General features: G+C 40.2%; 1 protein-coding gene across 2 annotated transcripts in view; it reads left to right on the forward strand.

Annotated features, from left to right (window-relative positions):
• Nucleotides 1-18,808, forward strand: part of stk32a (serine/threonine kinase 32A) — a 49,408-nt gene that overhangs the window by 10,334 nt on the left and 20,266 nt on the right. For both annotated transcript variants that reach the window (XM_076102248.1, XM_076102247.1), the window contains 2 exons: nt 7,679-7,852; nt 18,720-18,757. In XM_076102248.1, the coding sequence (XP_075958363.1) occupies nt 7,679-7,852; nt 18,720-18,757 (212 nt within the window). The remainder of the gene's footprint in view (nt 1-7,678; nt 7,853-18,719; nt 18,758-18,808) is intronic.

An 18,808-nucleotide genomic window follows, 5' to 3' on the forward strand; every position in this document is an offset into this window, starting at 1 on the left:
CATTTCACAGTTTGAGCCGTTGGCTGGCTGTGTCCGTTTCAGCAAAGGGCTTTGGTCAGCACGTGCGTGTGGAAACGTGTGTGCACGTATATGGATAGTACGTATGTATGTATGTCTAATCACGCTAATTGCAATAGCTTGTGTTACATAGTCGTGATTTTATTACTGAGATTTACTGATGTTGATTTTCTGCTGTGGGCATTCAATCAATGGATGCTAAGTAACATGTTTAGATTGAGCAGGTTTTTGTTATTTTACCTCATAAAACGGTATTCAGGTTATGGATGATAGGTTACTGAGAGGGGAAAACAAAAAAGTCACGTATCAACCACACGCCATCCACCCAAATTATTATTTTCTCTGATTTAGAGACCCGCCCCCTCATGGACACTTCACTCCTCTTGTTGCTTTTGAAATGATGGTGTTGTATTGATGTATGGGTGTTCTATTTGACAATTTACTTTCATGATTAGAGATGATTAGCCAACTGTAGTTATGAACTTGACAGAGGAAACAGAAGTTACGCTGCTGTTCCTCGTGCGTAAACGCGCACAGTGTCAATAGCAATATGCTGCAGAGTAAAATGTTCACGTTTTAGAGAGTGAAATCAATATTTTTCTCAATAATTATGTATTATTTCATCCAGCAGCAACCAATCCACTATTAATCAGAATGTTCATTTTTATGATCCGTGCGGCTATAACTGCAATCCGCGCATCTCTAGTGCACAAGTACTGAAAAAGTGAGTTTTTTTATATGTCCCCTTCAAGCAGTACAATATCACTAGATTTAATGAATGACTTCTCTTTTCAGATAGGGCATATGTTTAGGAATATTGCCAATATTGCCATTACTTTTAAAGAAGCTATGAGGACTATCTTTCTTGATTTAAGGATAGTAATCTACTTTAGAATAGAATAATTTGCATGTCTGAAGAGAAACTGAATTTATTACAAGTCATTACATTTTTATAACTTTATACTGCAGCAGTTTTATTATTATTTGAATTAACCGTGTGGCCTTAAATGTCACAACTGCTACCGTTGAAAGAGGGAAAGGAGTTATTTTTGTAAGGACACAGTACCAACAGCTTCTGAGCCCCTGTGGTTTCTGGAGACTTCCATTACTGAAGTGGCCTGGGGGTGCCTGTGTCTCTAAAAGCTCCATGCAGGATGCTCTTCCATCAGACTGACTGCCTGGAGGCCGCCAACAGGTCACATTGAAACGCATGTGTGGCGGAGCAGATACAGACAGTGAAAGAAAGACAAAATGAGACGGAGAGAGAGACGGAGGAAAAAGTGGGACAACTAGAGGACAAGAGAGACAGAGAAAGGACAAGAGTGACCAAGCTAGCTGTAGGGATAGGGAAAGCAGATGCCAGCAAGGCTAATACAAAGTCTGCACCATTTCAACATAATGTACAAGTGCTAATCTGCAGTCTGACTGCTGGTTCTTTACTCTCCACCCAAAATGCTGGTCGAGGCATCAGCTGCTAATGATGCTTGAGAACTTGTTCTGTCGCTGTCTGTCTTAGCCCATTGCAGCTGCAAAATACAAATGGAGACAGTCAACAATGTAGTGCTGCAATGTAGATTATTTTCCACTTCATAGTTGCTCATCCGTTTTTATTTGTTTATTTCTAGAACCTTTATTATTTTGCTTGTTATGATGTTGTTGACATTAGTTATTAGTTATAAAAATGGGAATACGCTCTTGGGCTTTATTGTGTTTTATCCTTTGGACAAAATGTAGTCGATGACATGATGCCATCTGGTGAGGTTGTGAACATACTATTGATTTATATAAGTCATATATTTCTCTTTTAAAATGTTGTCAATAAAAAATAAAAATATTCAATTCCATTCCAACACCAGCAGCAGCAGCAGCAGTAGCTTCAGTGCTCTGTCTGTGTCCACACAGGATGCATTCAGGCACAGTATTGAGTGGAGGTAAATGCACAGCTTCAACATGAAACAGACTCTTTTAAATCACATTAGTCACACAGAGCACGTATATGTTGTCATATTAATGGTAACTTGGGTAACTTTCTGTGACCCTGCGCTCACTTGTGACAAACAACTTTGTCTAATTTATTTTGACAGCAGTGGCAGCAGGGCAGTGGAGACTTCATTCATATTCAAACACCTTCTAAATACTGAGTCGCCATGTGTCACCACAAAAAGAGAGAAAGAGAGAGAGCACTTGCTTTCAGAAGAAATGGGGCTTTTATTGTCATAGTAGACCAATTTACACTCTAAGTAGAGTGGAGATATTGCTGAAATAGCATAGAATAACAAGCTGAATTAGCACCGGGTCAGTCAGATGTTGATTTGCTGCTATGATATCTAATATGTAGTATGTACAAAGCACAAAAAAGGATTAATACGTGCAATAATGTTCACTTATGCAGATAGTCAAGTGCTGAAGAAGCAACACTTACTTGGAGGTGTTGACTTTGTGTATATATCTACAAATTTCAACTATGTACTGTGTGTGTGTGTGTGTGTGTTAGTGTGTGTTTTTACTTGGAAAAATGTCTGCTTGCATATGTGTAGACCTATGTCTGTTCCTATGTACTTTTCAAGACTTATGAAACAAAGTTTAATTCAGAAGTAGCTAACTCAAACAACAGGTAGGTGGGTGGCAATATAAGCATAGCTTGGTCAACGTAGCCTCATACAATGATATCTTACAAAAAGCTTCTAGTTTTTTCGTGCCTTTTCCTACGAAAGTTTCACATGGGGAACAAACAGCGGTGTCTGGTGTGAAAGATCGGTGTTTGTTGGACCCATACACAGACCCTTCCGCCCGCCTGGCGAGGGCTTTTGCGATCTTTATACTTCTTAGTTCATGACTACGTGGATAACATACAGAATTATTTCTTGGATCTCTACAAATGCTGGATGAGAACAGCCTGCCTGGGTACACGTGCATGCATCTGTGTGTGTACATTACAGTAATCAGAGTGCATACCCTTTGTATGCCAGCTTTGTTTTTGAGCAACCATGTGAGCGATTGCGGTGAGTCGGTCAGTTTGTTTGCTCTTAAGACAGAACAACTTCCCCCAAAAATGACAATTAAGCCCTTTTGGTTTTTACCACCTTGGCTTTCTGATGGAAAGACTTGTGGGACAGGAAACACGGAAACCTCAGCCAAGCATGAGAGCTGGTTTTCTACTCGATTACACCGGTTTCACGGAGGACTCAAGTGTGCTATCGATTGACTTGATGGACTTGCAGTCCCTCCTTGATCCTCCTTGACCCGACCAATCACCAAGTACGTATGATAAAGTTATATGACATTGCATTTTCAGATTAATAGCTATTTTGACTTTTTCTGTCAGTGAATATTCCACTAACCCGTTGCAATTATTGGTGAGTGCAGAGCAACAAGGAGCATTTGTTGCAAGAAAAAATGATCAAAAAGGAGTTTGTTTGAAGAGGATTTTCACCTCAAAATAAAGTTATGTAGAAAGAAAGGTTACAGTTTTCAATACATTAATTTGAAATAAATGAAAAAGGTGAAGCTTAGGGATAATGGTTTTTTCATCCCAGATCCTGAGTATTTAGTATTCGATATCAGCTAATATGATGTTTCCTTCATTTAAGCAGATATACTAAATTAATTACATAATTAAATACTAAACAGGGAATACTTGTGATTGACAAAATAATACTTATCAAAATAAGTAATTCATGATAAAGTTGAAAGTTTAAGTCTAGAAAGGGTCACTGAAGTTGCAGAAATCGTCTCATGTATTGTATACTATCGCAGTTATATGAGTAAACAGCACTTTTCCTTGAAGAAGCCACTGTTTATCTATCAAGAAAAAGAGCAATAGAGTCCCGTTTGTATCCCCTAAATGCTTGTGGCAGCAGCTTCTTGGAGTCTTTACCACCTTAACTACTTCTGCTGGGTGAGAGGTATTTACACGCGAGTGTGTGTGTGTGTGTGTGTGTGTGTGTGTGTGTGTGTGTGTGTGTGTGTAAAGAGAGGGAGAATGAGAGGCAAAGAGAGTTAATCAAATGATTAATAGACAGAGTAAAATGGAGTCCATCCAGCAAACACACACAGCTTCACCACTGAGAAGCTCATCTTGGTTTACAGTTTGGAGCCCGAGCTTCAAATAACAGTCATGAATATTTCACAAACATTCAGCAGCTTTGCATTTAAAAAAATATATATTGGATATAGTTTTGCATGCTGCATCTCACACTGCTGCCCTAATGTTTATTTTCTTAATATTTTAGAATATTCTCTCTAATGGCAAGCATTGTACTGCAAAGTTAAAGTTATTTCCACCCTAAAGTGAAAGCTTCAAAATAATAAGTGTCCTGACTTCTTAGAGAAATTCCAGCTTTGCACAGAAGCAGAGCATGCGGGTAATCGGGAGGCAATGTTTTGACCATCTATGAGCTCAGTCGGAGCTGTGTTGGCCCCAAAAACTACAAATACATTGATATTTAAGAGGGCTTAAAGAGATAGGCAATACAATTAGGCACTAAAGAGTGTTTCAGACAGAGGGTGATCTGAGGGTGATATTTAGACAGTTTTAGAAAAAATCATGTGTATTTGAACATTTTATGTTCTGGTAGAACCCAAAATAGAAGCATGAACCTGAAAATGACCATATGTCCCCTTTCAAATAACTGTGAATATATTGAAAACAGAAATGCCCAAAAAGGTTTGTATGGGTTTTGTATGCATTCCTCCCTCTGTGTCTCTCTGTATGGTATAATATCTGAGAATATATAACACATGCTGATTCAACGATCTTTAGCTTTGTACTGTAAATTTACTCGGAACACCATTTAAATTCATCCAATTATGCTGTCTCACACATACATACACATAAAAACTTTGCCGAAAACTTTGGAGAACCTTGGTGTCCAAAAGCGTGGCTAAGTCATTTCTGCTTGTCTGAGTGATTGATAGCATTGCAGCTGGTCCCATCCATTCAGCTCTACTGTATTAGACACTTTAAGTGGGGAGGGCTGGCCTCTTCTCATTTCTCTTTTTCCCCCTAAAACGAATATTCATCAGTGGAGAACTGTTGGTTGATTGTGCATCTGTGTGTTCAAGATGGTGTGTTGATTTTTGCCAGTTTATTTTATAATAAAACATCATAATATTGATTGCATGTTTTAACTGAATCTTGGACTGTACTGTATGCGTGTGTGCATCTCTTCATGCACGTCTTTGTGACTTTGCCAAATGTGTGTGTATCTTCAGGACGAGTATCTACAGATAGTCTTTCCACACTCTGAGCCTTAGCAGACAGTTTTGAGTCAGCTCAATCAATCCCCGTTCACCCTGTGCAGAAAAGCACCACCTCCAGTTCATTGGAGAAGGACCCCGAGGAGGGGAGTTCACCAACGTGGCAAAAAACTACACCCGGTCATTGAACACTGAGTTTAAGCAAAGATGATGGTCCTGACAGAGAAGTGTCTGCCAGAAGAAACCCCAATGGACTCCGGGGTGAAAAAATGCAACCTCTCAAAAGTGAAATTGCAGATCAGGAACGTGTTGAAGGACGGACGGCGGTAGTGTAGTATTTTGTGGAAGAGCTGAACTTGCAGATGTAGGATGCTTTAGGCGAGCCAGGAAAATGTTGGCTGCTGCAATATTTCTTTAACGTTTTTTTGTTTTTTGGAGAGAAACTAATTAGCGCGACGTTTAGAGAGGAGGAAAAAAAACACCAACCGTGGCCCCACTCAGCATGTAAAAATCAATGATGATTTGTGCAACAGCTTCTCAAATGGCAATGCAGTGGGCCGCATGCTGATAAAGGCTTGCTGCGCATGACAGTACTTGATGGATGGATGATAGCTGGGTGACCACAAGTAGCATTACCACCCAGAACATCCCCCGCACCATAAAAGATTGTGACTGGCTGAGGCATATGCAAGCAAATTCTACGTACAGTATGCACTACAACTAAGTTGTCTCAGCAGACAGTTCAGTTTTCCCTGCCAAATCTTTACACCACACACTGAAATAAAGAATTATGTAATATATGTAATGGCCCACTTTACTAAAATGGCAAGACACTCACCAGTCTGATGAAAAACATGTTAACCCTAAACAGAGATAGAAGCAGTGCATCTGAGTGGACGATGTTGCTGACTGGATGCAGAATAAATGAGCTATAAGATTTTCATACCGCCAATGTTGATGGAATTGAAGAGGAACAAATCCTCAATAACACCGTGCACATCACTGTAAAAAAAGAAAAAAAGCCGGGATAATCTGTCTGCTGATCACTAATGTAATCACAACAGAGATTATCTTTTCTCTGTGTTAACTATTCCCATTTTATTTTTGCTACAGAAAGCAGAAAGCAACAAAAAGAGGATGCAACTTTGATGATGTTATAGTCCTCAATGTATTTTTAAGTATGCAGATAAAGTATTGGATTTTATTCTACTGTACAAGGCTCTTTAGTAAGCAACGTGAAATATTTTTAGAATACAGTTGTGTCCGACTTTCCTTCATAATTTGCATTGGTGAAATCCATTTTTATTAAAAAAAAGAATGTCGATAATATTACTGGTAATAGTGTGGGCCAAAAAAACCTGACTTTAAAGATTTAAAGGTGTCTCAGCAGACCTGAACACTGACAATAAAAACATTAATTGTAAGATTTAAAAAAGGACAGAGAAGAGAAAGAAGAGAGAAGAATAAAAGGAACATTTTCAAATAGTCTACACAGTCTACATCCTATCAAATGTGTGTTTTTAAGACGTCTAAAATGTGTTCAAATAGGAACACTATGTTACCCGTCTCTCCTGTCTCCCAACTATCATAGCCACTTGTGTACAAGATATTAAAATAGTTTCTTAGCCTGCTAGCCTTGAAGACAGGATAATGAGCATATCCCCCGGCATGATTTAGCCAACATGTAGGTGCTCCCCACCTGCGATATGTAACATGTGATGAGTGTTTTTCTTCTGCTTGTTGTACCGTTAGTCATACAGAGTAGAGCAGCATTTACCCTCAGAGACACCGAGTGGCTCCTGAGGCTGTTTTGTCAGAGATCATGGGGTTGAAACACTAATGGGTAAATTTGTCGAACCTTTTTTTCGTGTCAAACCTTTTGTACTCAGGTCCTACACACGGTCTTATAAAGGTTGATTTGCCTGAGGAGCACAATGAGTTCAATTTGCACTTGACATTTTCTTTTCTTGCTGACGGGTATAATTGTTACATCTTCAACATTGCAGCAATGCAAAAAGTCAACCTTCTGCTCGGTTAAACTTTCATCCAGCATGGGTTCCCCCATCTAAAAATGAAACGTGTTTTGTGTTATTATCATCTTTTGGGAACCCTTCTTATACACTCTTTATGATATTATGTTCCACCATCTTCCGCCTCTTAAAACTCCATCCTTATTTCCCCTCTCCTCTCTTCTTCTGTAACTTCGACATCTCCATATTTACCTTCCCTTCAAACCTCCCTCTCTGCTGCTCTGCTTTCTGTCACCACTCTTATTTTCACCTCCATTTCTGATTTCTTCCGCCCCCTCTTACTGCATGTCTCTCTCTTCCTTCTAACCTCCCTGGTAAGCATCTACCCACTTCAATCTTTTTCTTCCAAATCTCCTTCGTCTCCACCCCATGTCCTTGCCACTACCTGGCCTTGTCACTCTACACTCCTGACCGCCTGCCTTCCTCTGCAGGTATTCCTTCCAGGATGAGGAGGACATGTTTATGGTGGTGGACTTGCTCTTAGGAGGAGACCTGCGCTATCACCTCCAGCAGAACGTCCACTTCTCAGAGAGCACCGTCAAACTCTACATCTGTGAACTGGCCCTGGCGCTGGGATACCTCCGTACAAAGCGCATTATACACAGGTGAGAAGCTGTCTCTTCATTTCCTTCCTCTGAATCCTTTTTTGTAGTTTACTATATTGTAGTTTGATTACCAAACCTTTAATAATGCAGAGAACGGTTATATGCAAACAACATAAGACTGGTTGCCCCATTATTTCTCCTCATGCTACAGTACATGTCCCCCTTCTGTCTCTCTACCTTGTTTTTCACCACCAAGTTTGAGTATCTACCCCGGTGTTCTTTTCTCCTTGGCTGTCCACTTCCATATTATATTCTAATATGACTGCTCCACCACTGTGCAGAAGGATCAAGCTGTGTTGACATGGAGGTCACACCTGACACAACAGTTTATCCTGAGCTGCAGACTACGGCCATCCCAAAATGCACCAGTTCTGTCCCCACTGCTGCGTCAAGACTTAAATTAATTTGTAAAATGCAGGTTAAGTGCTTTTTAGGCAGACATATCTGCTGCTATGGCAGAGCCACCGACTCACCTGGCCAAGAAAGACATGGCTACAGCCCAATGTTATTATTTTAAGTTGTTGAAGTGACTCAAAGAGCTTGGGATATCCTATTACAGCCAATGATGCTGCCAAAATATGTCCCTCTTTCCTCTAACTCATATAGGGACAATGCAGATAAAATATACAAATAGAGCAAGCCTGTCTCACACTCGATATTTTCTCATTTACTATGCCAAATATATTTAGTAGGAAACATATTTGCTGCTGTTTTTTTTTTTTTTTCAATACTGCAAGTGTGTCATTGTTATGTTACATACAAGTCAAACGAAGGTCGTCAGCGTGTGTGGTTGCGCAAAGCACAGGATTTTTACACCGGAGTCCAGGATTTGTGTCTTTCGTCCCATATGTACATTGTACATATGCAAACATTTAGTGTGGATGTCTGCAAAGTTTTATAAATGAGACCCCAGGAGCGTATACCATAGAAAAAACGAATTAAATGCATTGATTGTTTTTTTTTGATATGCTCAAAACAATGTTATTAAAAAGTAGAATCTTGGCGAAATTACAAAAACTTAAATGAGCATTACTTAGGACATAAGATACAAAGACACATACTCAAACTACTGCAGGCACAACATGATAACTTTTTGCTTTGTAATGACTCTTACAGTACTGTAAATGTATATATTTATTTAAATTAATTCCCATTTATTATCAAGGGGGAATTGATTTTACTTGAAGCCTACAAAGTAGGGAGTATTTTAGAAGTTTTATATTACTCACCCTTAAATAAAATGTTATTATCAACCACTTGAAATGGTGGTCAAAACTAAGAACATTGTTGCAATGATGCTTTATTATGCTTTAAATTAACAAAAATCATCACATTATGCGTCACACTACAGTCCTTTTTCTTGTCTAAATAATGGTGATGGTTGAACATATTGTAGAGTGCATATTTGTATTTTGAGACACCATGCTCAGAACATGATCAACCTCAGCGGTGGTGTCATATATCTGGTTTAGCTTATTCAGGGTTGGTTAGTCAGTGTTTTTAACCCTAAACTCTTTGAATTATTGACAACAGAATGAGTCTCAATTAGATGACATCGTCAGAGACTTCATGAGTCTCTCCAAACAAGTGGAAAGGTAAATGGCAAGTGTGTGACAGGGGAAGGCATATTTATGTGCATCTGTGTGTGTGTGTGTGTGCATGTGTAAGTGTGTGTTTGTGTGTGTGTGCGCGCGTCTACCTCACCACAGCCTCTTTGACGTCAACAACAATAATCTGAGGCTGAATCCTCAGGTGTATTTTGTTGCTTCCTGGATTGCTCATAATGGAAAGACTTGCATGTTGACAGTCAGCAGACGCTCTTAACAAGTCGATATTCCTCACTGGCAACACACTGCCCACTAAAGTAGTTAAGGAGCTAATCGTTCCTGTCAAACTAACAGAGATGGATAGAGATCCTGCAGACAGACCTCAGTTTACATTGAAAATGGAGGTCCATTAAGTGAGTCTCACAGTGAACCATGTAAAATACACACACACTGGTTTAGCAGTACACTTGTTTGAATATTTGTTGTGCCAAGCATTTCATATTTGTTGATGGTAATCGTTCAAAGAGGAAAAGCGGTAATTTTAACTATGCACATTTAGTTTTCATAACACGCTAATCGGTGGTTAGTGTGACTTTGACTCTGTCAATTATTTGTCGATATGCTACATTTTTCTTATTGTCAACAAATGAAATGAAAAGACTTAAACCTATAACAAGTACCGTCTGTGTAACGAAAGGCTGATGTAAAGTAGTTTATTTCTCTGTGCCACAGATCCTAATTGTTGTCCCAAACTATTACAAAAAACATCAATGGGCCACATCTTTGTCCTAGGTTCTTTCATGACCATGAACATGGCGTTGTAGTTTATTTTGACTCAATGCCACATGCACCGTCGAGCTGCTGTAAATACTTACTAGGGTGCCAAATGTGTAGCCTATATGGCTGAAAACAGTCCCCAAAAAATGCACCATTTACTCTGGTTTGAGTAAAGTTTGCTAAAAACTACAGTGTCCATCTGAATTCACTTGGCGGTAAATATAAGACTACTTTGTGACACATTTTTAAAGATGTTCCTCTTCAGCTGGAACAAATGGGCTTGGGGCTAAGTGCCACTGGAAGTTGGGAAGAATTGTGAGACAGACTAAGACATTGTTGGTTTTGGTCTTTCCATGGAAACTGTCCAATCTATTTATTCAGTTTCCTGAAGTGTACTGAGACCCAGCTGTTCCAGTAGCAAGCCTATTTCATCCAAGGAGGATTCTTTTTTGCAAGCTATGATCTCCTTACCCCATCTTTTCTCCCCGCCTCTCTCTCTCTCTCTCACACACACACACACACACACACACACACACACACAATATCGTGCTTATCCCTCATAATCTCTTTCATTATGACTCCCGATTTTTTTCCCTCATGCTGTTTTATTCACCTACTGAACTTATTTATTTTCCTTGCTCTTCTCTCCCTCAGCCTCATTTCTTAGTCTCGGTTGTGCCCGATCTTTCCATTCCTCTGAGGGAGTGGCAAAGGATAGCTCCCCTAAAATAATCTAAATTGCTCATTCATCCCCTTCTCCTCTAGAGGCCTTTTTCCAAGCTGCCGAAAGGGAATATGGTCTTAATTCTGGTTAATTGAAGGTGAAAGAATAACAAAACAGTCACAGTGGGTCTTCTTATGGATGGTTCTTAAAACGGAGATTGCATGGAGGCTAAGACTAAGTCATTACTCGTACTCTTCATCAACTACTCGAAATGGCAAGCGTTTGTCATGTCTTCAAGTGAAGTATTCTTTATTCATGGGGTGTGTTAATGTTTTATTTCCCAGCAGAAGAAGAAAAAGAAGAACCAAGAGGTAGGGTGGGTAGAAATTATGCACTCATATTTCATAAATGCAGATTAAGGTGCCAGCTGGTGCCAGCACTCTGATTTCTACCACAAAATGGTCAATTGAGCATTATCATTGTCGGAAATCTCCCTGAGCGCAACCCAGCTCACAACAGCAGATTAGCCGATGGGAGGAGGTTTGCGCTGTGAACATAATAGATTGTTTACTAGCTAGTGTGCTCCAGAAGGATCATTAATTGCCTGCTTGTGTATCTAACTCACGTGTCTGCCTGCAGGTGACAGGAGGAGAACGATTTTAGCAGAGAGCAATGTATCTAAGCAGTCAGAATGGCAGACATGCAGACAGACAGGAGGAGCTACAGGCAGCGATACAAAGTCAAAGATTGTGAGGAGAGCTGATATGTTTTGTAACATTCCCTGAGTGAATTATTCATCACTGGTAATTGTGATGTGAGTTTTTGGCCTTGGCTTTTTAGTGCCGACTGGCTGCTCTCAGTGTCTGCTCTGCGCTCTCTTGTCTCCCAAAAATCAGCTCCAAATTACACCAGAGACTTGTCAAACCCGACTTCCGTCAACCAGACGCACTCAGTATCTGTGAATGAATAAAGAATGAACATCTCCCAGCTACTGCCATTCTCACACACACACACACGCAGTGTTTACCCATGTGAGTAAACACGGCGACAGACACACACGCATGTACACCTGCGCCGGTCTCCCACCTGTCAGAGCTGCTTTTCTTTTAACGGCAAGAAGAAAGGGTGCGCGAGAGACGCAGCAGTTTGCTGGGTTGGAGTTGTTAGCTTCTGTGTGCTAGCTTCTGTGTGTCTAGTTGGGCTTTCAGTTCACGTTCAAAGGCAGCGGCTGTCTGACTCGCTCCTCAGTGGCTGGTGGGCGTGGGTACTTAGAACTGAGGGATTTTGACACTGTGTGTATTTGTGAGTTTCTGTGCACAGACTGTGTATTACTGTGTTTCCGTGTGTTTATGTGTGTGCATTGCTTGTTTTGAGTGTGTGTGATGTAGCTGAGCCGTGGGCTGTCTGGGGCTTCCAGAGCTCCTCCTTTGTGACAGAGAGGGAGAGGCGCAATCTCAAACAGCTCTCTGCTTTTATTCTGGAGGGGAGAAGAGAGTTACTAAAGCAGCAAAGTTATGAAGGAGCCTCTGATTAAACTGCCTGCAATCTATACCCAGGAAACCAGTAACACCAATTTCACTGTAGCAGCTATGGTTTTTTATTTTTAAATGGAATAAAGTGGGTATCCACTTAGTTAAAGATTTCAATATAGCTGAGAATTATTCGTTCATTTGTCAATTGGCCCAAAGCCAGAAACGCCAGACATCATGTAGCTAGGGCTGGGTATCACATCTCACTACTTCTGGAACAGTTGAAATGTGTCATAAAAAAACGATTGAGTAGAGATAAAACGATTAGTCAATTAATCAAATAGTCTCTACTACTATTATCTACAACACATTTTATCATTTTAATTTTATCAGCAGAAATGCCTTCATGAAGATTTGCTGGTTTTCTTCTTTGATAGCAAGCCATTTTTTTTACCATTGGTCAGACTAAACATGCGGGAAGAAACCTTGGATTATTTACTATTTTCGTTTTTACATTTGATACATGTCGTCGAATTTCTAAAATGAAGGCTCACAAACAAGTGAGTGTCTTTCTGAGTCTCATATATCACACTTGCACGTGTGTGTTCTTATTTGGACTCAGCATAATGTTTGTAGGCATGTGTAGGCCTATGTTTTCATTCAATGATCGTAGTGTGATTGCGTGGTTGCATGACTTGCGTGTGTGTGTGTAAGCCGCAGTTCTCAGGTGTGTTGGCCCGCTCCAGTATCACTGCAGTATCCTATGACCAGGTACAGGCTTCAGTTACCCCTCTCCCCCTAATAGAAGGCTGTAATGAGGCCATTAGATCCTGCTAATGACTTGTAGGGTCAGTCAACCGCGAGAAAAGCCGAGGGCATCCGCTTGCGCCGAGCTCTCCTGGCCTTTCGCCTCACTTTTTTTAACTACATTCTTCCCTTTTTCTACTGCTTACTTCATTGCTTTTACGCTACTTGCTCTTTGTGCTCTCTGTCTCCCTCTCATAATTCACCCGTCGCTCTCTATATCCCCTCGCCTTTTTCTTTCTAGTCCGAGTCATCTCATTGGCTCTCCACTTCTTTTTTTCAATTTATTCATTCAGAAGAGCACTACACATTTAGTTTTCTCTCAAATTGTCACTGTCCCGTCTTTATCTCCCAATGTATGCCTATTCCTATTACTCTTTATCTGTCTCACTCAATAAATGCAGAGCTGTCTGACTTACTCAGTCCATCTCCTCCTACCTTTTTCTCCTCATATATTTTGTACATGTACTTTATATCTCCTTCCCTGTCTTTGTGCGTCTCTTCTACTTGTTTGGTCAAGTGATTCATACACAGCTGTCAATTCTTATGTAAAGCACTTTTGATTATCATAATATTTTCTTTTTACTCTGAGATAAAGAAGAAAAAAAACGTAAAAGTTCTACAATTTTACGTTCGACTGCAGTTACAAAGAATGACTGATGATCATAAATTGCTAACTCATATTTTGGTGAGTGCATGATCTGAGTTTAGAGGCTGAATTCAAGTATTTCTCCAAATTATTTTTCCATCACATTTCATCTGATACAACAGTGTAACTCTTTAACCTCGTACAGCTTTCTGTTGTGCTACCTCTAAGAGCATCCCATTAAAACTGGTAAACGCTTGCAGATGGTTGGGGGGGGGGGGGGGTCACCTAGTCAAGCAGTCCCATCTTCACACAGCACAGGTGTGACCGGGGCTGCAACAGACCCATCTGTTTCTCAGCACCAATAGATGGTGCATATCCACGCTAATGAACACAGAGCGAAACTGCCAGCTGAAATATGCAGGTCCCAAACCTGTGCTCTCTCAAGTCTTCTCTTTACAATAGAAATGGACCTTGAATCCCAAAGGATTAGTTAATTCAAATCAGTAACATTGTCTTCAGTAACACAGTACGAAAAACCCACAGGTGACTACATCCAATACACACTGCATGAAAAACATTGAAACACATTAAAAGTCTCTTACTGAGTCAAGGAAATAAATGTGAATAATAGCACTACTCTTTCCCTAGACATGATCCGTCAGAGCAGAGCCGTCTGACCTACTTTTCATTATGACTTTTTTTTTTCTGACAAAACGACTTTAGTTGGTAATTGCTGGGTAACTCTTTTATGTCAACTTAGTATTAAGTATTCAAAAATAGAATTAAGTTCATAGATCATTAAACTGATTGCAACTGAGAAACTGTGAGTATTGATTGTGACTTCTAGAATAGGCCTTATAAGTCTCTGAGGTTTTTAAAGTATTGACTATTTTTTAGTGCAAAACCACTACAAGACAGAGCACATTCAGGAGATCTGAGACTATCCTTTCATTTCTTCTTTTTTGTTTTAAATACATATAATTATTTAGCATTTTGTATGGTTGCAATTGGCATACGGCTAATGCAGTTAGTAATCACGGCCGTTTCAGGCAGCTTTCTGTGATTACTTTCGGTCAGACAGAGACAAAAGACATGAATCATCTGAAATGTGCAACGTGCCCTGATATCAGTTGTTTTGCCCAAGTTCTCATTTCCTCGAATCTGAATCTCAATGGAGATGGCAAGTGTTAGAGCAAGTTATACTGTAGAGCCAAAATAAACTAGAATTTGACACTAAATCCAGTTTTTTTTTGTTGAATGGTCACTTTCCCAATGTTAAGTTTTGTTTTGCTTTTTTTTAAACTGAGAAAAATGAGCAATGCAGCCATTGACCGATGATACATTGATTTAAAAATCAACTCTCAGCTTTGTGGGGAGTTTGAAATAATAATTTGCAAATACATCAGGAGTTTAAGAGTATGGGACCAAGCGGAGCAGCTGACAGTGTAGAACTGGAGTACGTATTTGAAGCAAATGTACATGCCTTGCACTCCTTTCCTGTCAATTTTCTTCCTTTTTTTTCTGATGCACCCCTTGATAACGTTAGCTAGCGTATCAAACTAATATGGCTGCAGAACATGTCAGTTTTGGAAAATGATCAAGGAGCATTTTCTAGCTCTTTAATGTCTATTGTCAGAAGGAAAGATCAGTCGTGGCCATCATCATCACCTCTACATCCGCAGATTGGCTATTACCACGCGCCGCCTTCTAATGAGCCTTGCTGCTTTGCTTCATCTTTTACGCCAGTTATCTCAACCCCTCCACGTCCCGTGGCTTCACAATGGCAGCATGGCCTTTAGCTATAAAAAGAGGTTTACTTTTTCTTCTTTTTTTGTTACACATGCCCCTCCTCTCTCCCCTAGTGCCATCCTTTGAGGCAAATGTCAGCTAATTAAGGGTTACATGGTCGACCTTTCTCACCCCCACATGGGCCCGCACCACTCGATCCTCCACACAAAACACAGGTCAGCGTGGCCTCTGATATGCTAAATATTGCTGGGCTCCTACAGGGCAGTGGACTTAATTAGAGGAGACACTTGCTGTCTAATACTGAGGATGCACAATGAGTCTGCCACAAAGATGATGTGTGTCTGTTACAGTGCTACAGTCTCCAACCTGTTGTGATTCGCCAATACACATTAATGTCCTCTTGAATGTCCCAACTATTGCCCATTCTACCTACATTGTGTATTATGTTATTCAAACAAACATTCTGAAACTTCCTGCTAGCCTGATTGCAGATCAAGTCAAATGTTGAGAGTAGAACATTGACCTCACAAACCCTGGTAATAAACTCAAAAATAGGTACTTCTCAAATGTCTTAATTCTGCAATGTAGATGTTAATCTCAGGGTGTGGTAGTTCTCAAAACGAGTGCTGCATTTGACCATCATGCACAAGTGGAACATTTGATACGGCCGCTGAATATTGAATATCGTCTCTCCAGTTCAAAGCATCTTTAGAGCTGTGGGGATACGTTCCAGAGACTAGAGAACAGAGAGAAGCCGAGAACACACTGTGCCCTTCCACTCTTTTTTCGGTCTGCAGCTTAACACATGCATCAAGAAACAGACTGTTTGGATGAAAAAAAAAACTGTTTTAGGAGAGGATGGCAGTTTTGAGAATCTGACACTGCACGATACTTTTAAGTTTGTGTGGATGTGCGTACCTGTCTGTGTGTGCGAGAGTCTATGTTTCTGTGTGTAAATGGGCAGTGGTGGGGGCCAAACGTATGTAAGCACGTTATTAGGAATTAATCTGATTGGCACAGACAATGTCATGAAAGTGAGAGAAAGTGTCAAGGACAGATACAGATCAGTGAAAATGATGAGAAAGAAATGAATAATTTCGCTTTGAATTAAAAATAAATGGCCAGGAGGGATGTCATTGGGCACCGAACTGTTCTTTGAAGTGGCTGACTGTCATCAAGGACATTGGTAATATCGCTCGTGCCTTTGTGACTCTGTATAACAAATTTGGGAATCCGCAGTCTGTGTTGCTCTGACATCTGTTGTCAAAATGACTTCTCTCTATAAATTCCCTTTCAATGGTTCCAATACAGAGCAGAGTAGTTTATAAGCCATAGTGCATTACTGTCATGAGAAGAAATGGTGATTCAGCGAGGAGAGCATTCATCAACAAATGTGTGTCAACAAGACAACAACAACAAGAGACATGAGTGGCTGAACGTCACTCAAAAATGCAGTGCAGTGAAAGTACAGTGCATCAGAAGAAAATCTAGGCTGGCAAAAGGCTCATTGTCCTGGCTAAAACAACTACAAAAAGACATTAGGTATGTGTTTGTTGGGAAAATCACATCATTGTCATTTCTATGAAAGTAAATAATTGCAGTAGCAGGAAAATACAGCCCGTATTCACTGTAGCCAATAAGGTAGAAGTAAAAAAAATAAGGCCCAAATCCTTTTTTTTTGGCACATCCAAATTGTATCCAGATTAATTTTCTGGACAAATCAATGAAAATTTGATTTATGAAAATCGGTTCTAAATCATATTCGGAGGTGTTTTGAAATGCGATTCCAATCAGATCTCTACAGATATGTCTCAGACAGATGCTCTGGTTGCTCAAATCGAAGTGTCTTTCCCATCCTGAGCTCTACATGTTTCCACCAGCCAGTACTTTGCACATGGCCCCACACCTCTTTCCGCACAGTGAAGCCCGCCATGAGTGCAGCACGGAACGTCGTATACATTGCATCCTTCTGGATGCCATTAGGATTAATGTGTCATCAGAGCAAAAGAAAAAAAGATAGGTGCAGAAAAACAACCACCGGTTAGAAAATGGGAGTGATGAGGAACAAGCAGAAGCTGTGACTTTAGTAAGAGCCTCAGTCTACACCTGTTCCTCTTCTCAGGTGTCTCAGCTATTCCCACAGCTTAACCTGCTGTCCAATCTCATCTCCATCTGTTTTCGTCACACACCTGGTACAGTGTTGCATGAGAGTGCCATTTTAAAGTTTATATCTGGGTGTATTATATGTCAACTTTTGTCACATACTGAAGTGAAATGACTCACCACAATAGTGAGTCAGCCTACTTCATCTCTGGGAAGCTTTTACGTTTGATGATCTGTTCACACAGTTTTGGGTATTACTCTGACACACAGGAAGTGTTATGTTGTGAGACTTCAGCAGCTGAAAACAGGGGCTTGTGTAGAATAGGTGGAGGAAGAACAGGATAACTGATATGAGCAATGTAACCTCCCTGGCAGGACAAAGAGGAGAGTGCCACCTACAGAAACTCAAGCGTCATCAGCAGTAATGAGACATCCGACTACCACCCACACGGTTTTATTTACAGGTGGACTGTGGGGGTGCTGAAACACCGTTTGCTTTTTCACTTTTTACAACAAATTAAAATCAAGGATCTTGTAGAATACCACTGGAAAGCTCATTTTTGTGCCCTGGTTGATCAACTAATAACATAATCGCATTATTACATACCCACAGACATGGCATTGCAATGTAGCATCATACTAAATACTCTAGAATCTGTTTTGGGTCATGAGAAAATGTAAAGAAGACTAGACTGGGCTTCTAGGTTTAAGCTTGATACATATCAGGAGTTTAAACAGGACGTAATGAAGCCGGGGCGAGACACACGCGGTAGAAAATGACGTTATCACGGCCGGTGCGCTTGGTCATGCACCTCAAAATTTTTGCAAGTTGCCGATTTTGCATGCTCAGAGCTCGTGGTAAAGTGCCAAGTGAAAGTATAAACAAAGCTTTAGGTGGTAAAGATGTTTTAGCAAATGACACTTGACTGTCTTTTTTTATATTCTTACTCAACGTATTTTATTTACAGTAACAATTGTTGCCTAAAGACTCTGGCACTAACTGTATTCAGATTCAGAAAATCCCACGACTGCTTGTTCTCTAAACAATACTGCAAATTAGAATTTTAAATATTTGCACAGAAATGACATGCATCTGTTCCTGATTTTACTCACTACACAAAAAGACATACTAATTCCACTGTACTGTTTGTGTTTTCCCTTCCAGAGACATCAAACCTGACAACATACTACTGGATGAACATGGTAAGATCCCTTTCCTAATTATTATATTTCCATTCATTCATATGGAGTTGA

This window comes from Anarhichas minor, unplaced genomic scaffold (assembly GCF_050575085.1).
Source record: "Anarhichas minor isolate MPS153535 unplaced genomic scaffold, ASM5057508v1 ptg000027l, whole genome shotgun sequence".
Taxonomy (NCBI): domain Eukaryota; kingdom Metazoa; phylum Chordata; class Actinopteri; order Perciformes; family Anarhichadidae; genus Anarhichas; species Anarhichas minor.